The 1,159-nt window shown below is 35.4% G+C and overlaps 1 protein-coding gene across 6 annotated transcripts in view; it reads right to left on the bottom strand.

The window, feature by feature from the left end:
• Positions 1–1,159, bottom strand: part of LOC111367256 (NADH dehydrogenase [ubiquinone] iron-sulfur protein 4, mitochondrial) — a 3,612-nt gene that overhangs the window by 1,595 nt on the left and 858 nt on the right. For all 6 annotated transcript variants that reach the window (XR_002697760.1, XR_002697761.1, XR_002697762.1 and 3 more), the window contains exon 2: positions 917–1,005. Coding sequence is in view for 1 of the 6 variants with exons in the window: in XM_022988027.1 (XP_022843795.1) it covers positions 917–1,005 (89 nt within the window). In the remaining 5 variants the exon portion in view is untranslated. The remainder of the gene's footprint in view (positions 1–916; positions 1,006–1,159) is intronic.

The raw sequence follows: 1,159 nt of genomic DNA, 5'->3' as shown, positions 1-1,159 counted from the left end.
GGATATATAGAAAAATTGCTTTAAGAAAAGTGAGAAATAATGGGTGCCAGCCCGAAGGGAACGGCAATCCATTTTTTGATCTGAAGGGAAGAAGAAGAACATTTCTTCTAGCAATTATCTTCTATGACTTCTACAACTCATACTGATGATTTGGAATGATGGATCTGAAAAATATCTATATCATTGTATCCTGTGTCAGTCTATATGAACCCAAGGAAAGATGGTTGAAGAAAAAATTAAGAAGACAGAAAAAGAAAAAGAAATGAGAAAAGAGGGAGAAATTATGATAATCATCTTACATGCCAAAGTATGCAAGGGCAAAACAATCAGCCTCCAGTTGGAAAGAATATATAAACGGTTTAATTTATAAATAGATACAGATAAGTGGAGGATAAGTGGACAATACTTGTGAGTCCATTGGAATGTGTGGTTGAAAATGAAGTTTGGCCGTTTATAAAGGATTTCGATTTATCAGTTTGCAAAAAGGAGGTTTAGTGTCCTAAACTTTCAACGGCATAATAGCATTGAAACAATGCTAGACGGTGTATGTTTGAGCGAAAGAATGGTATAGGGAGTGTATTTAAGCTATTATATTGATATTAGATCAAAAGTAAAAACCTAGCCTGCAGAAATACCATCTTTTTAGCTTAGAACTGCCAAATAAGCCCAATTTTAAAAAAGAAGATCAGCTTATTTCCTATCACAGAGCCACAAAGTGACCCAGTTTAGATTAGTTGTCTTTGGTTTAACAAGGTGAAAAGAACTGCAAGATCAATTCAGCCAAGGGTATTTTTGGAAGTATACATTCACAAATAGATCAAAACACCTAGAGTCATTCAAAAATGTACTGCTAAAATCTGATGCACTAATACAAAACTCCAGAAACATAAATGGACCGCACGTGAGACAGACATACTTCTGAGTGGACATGAAATCGATTTTCCACATCCCAACCTTTCCTGATCCTTGTTGGCTAGCAGTTCGAGCAGGGGAATAAATCAAAACCTAACACAAAATAGATAATGCTTTGCTAAGAATAATACGCCACACGAATGGGGTGTCAAATTAATTTTTATAAAAGTACTGGAAGAAAGGGAAGTGATAACACACATCCATAGCCGTTCTATGGTGCACTAATCTAATTTGAGGCGGATAATTG

This window comes from Olea europaea, chromosome 18 (assembly GCF_002742605.1).
Source record: "Olea europaea var. sylvestris chromosome 18, O_europaea_v1, whole genome shotgun sequence".
NCBI classification, from domain to species: domain Eukaryota; kingdom Viridiplantae; phylum Streptophyta; class Magnoliopsida; order Lamiales; family Oleaceae; genus Olea; species Olea europaea.
This window is presented reverse-complemented; position numbering and strand designations above follow the sequence as displayed.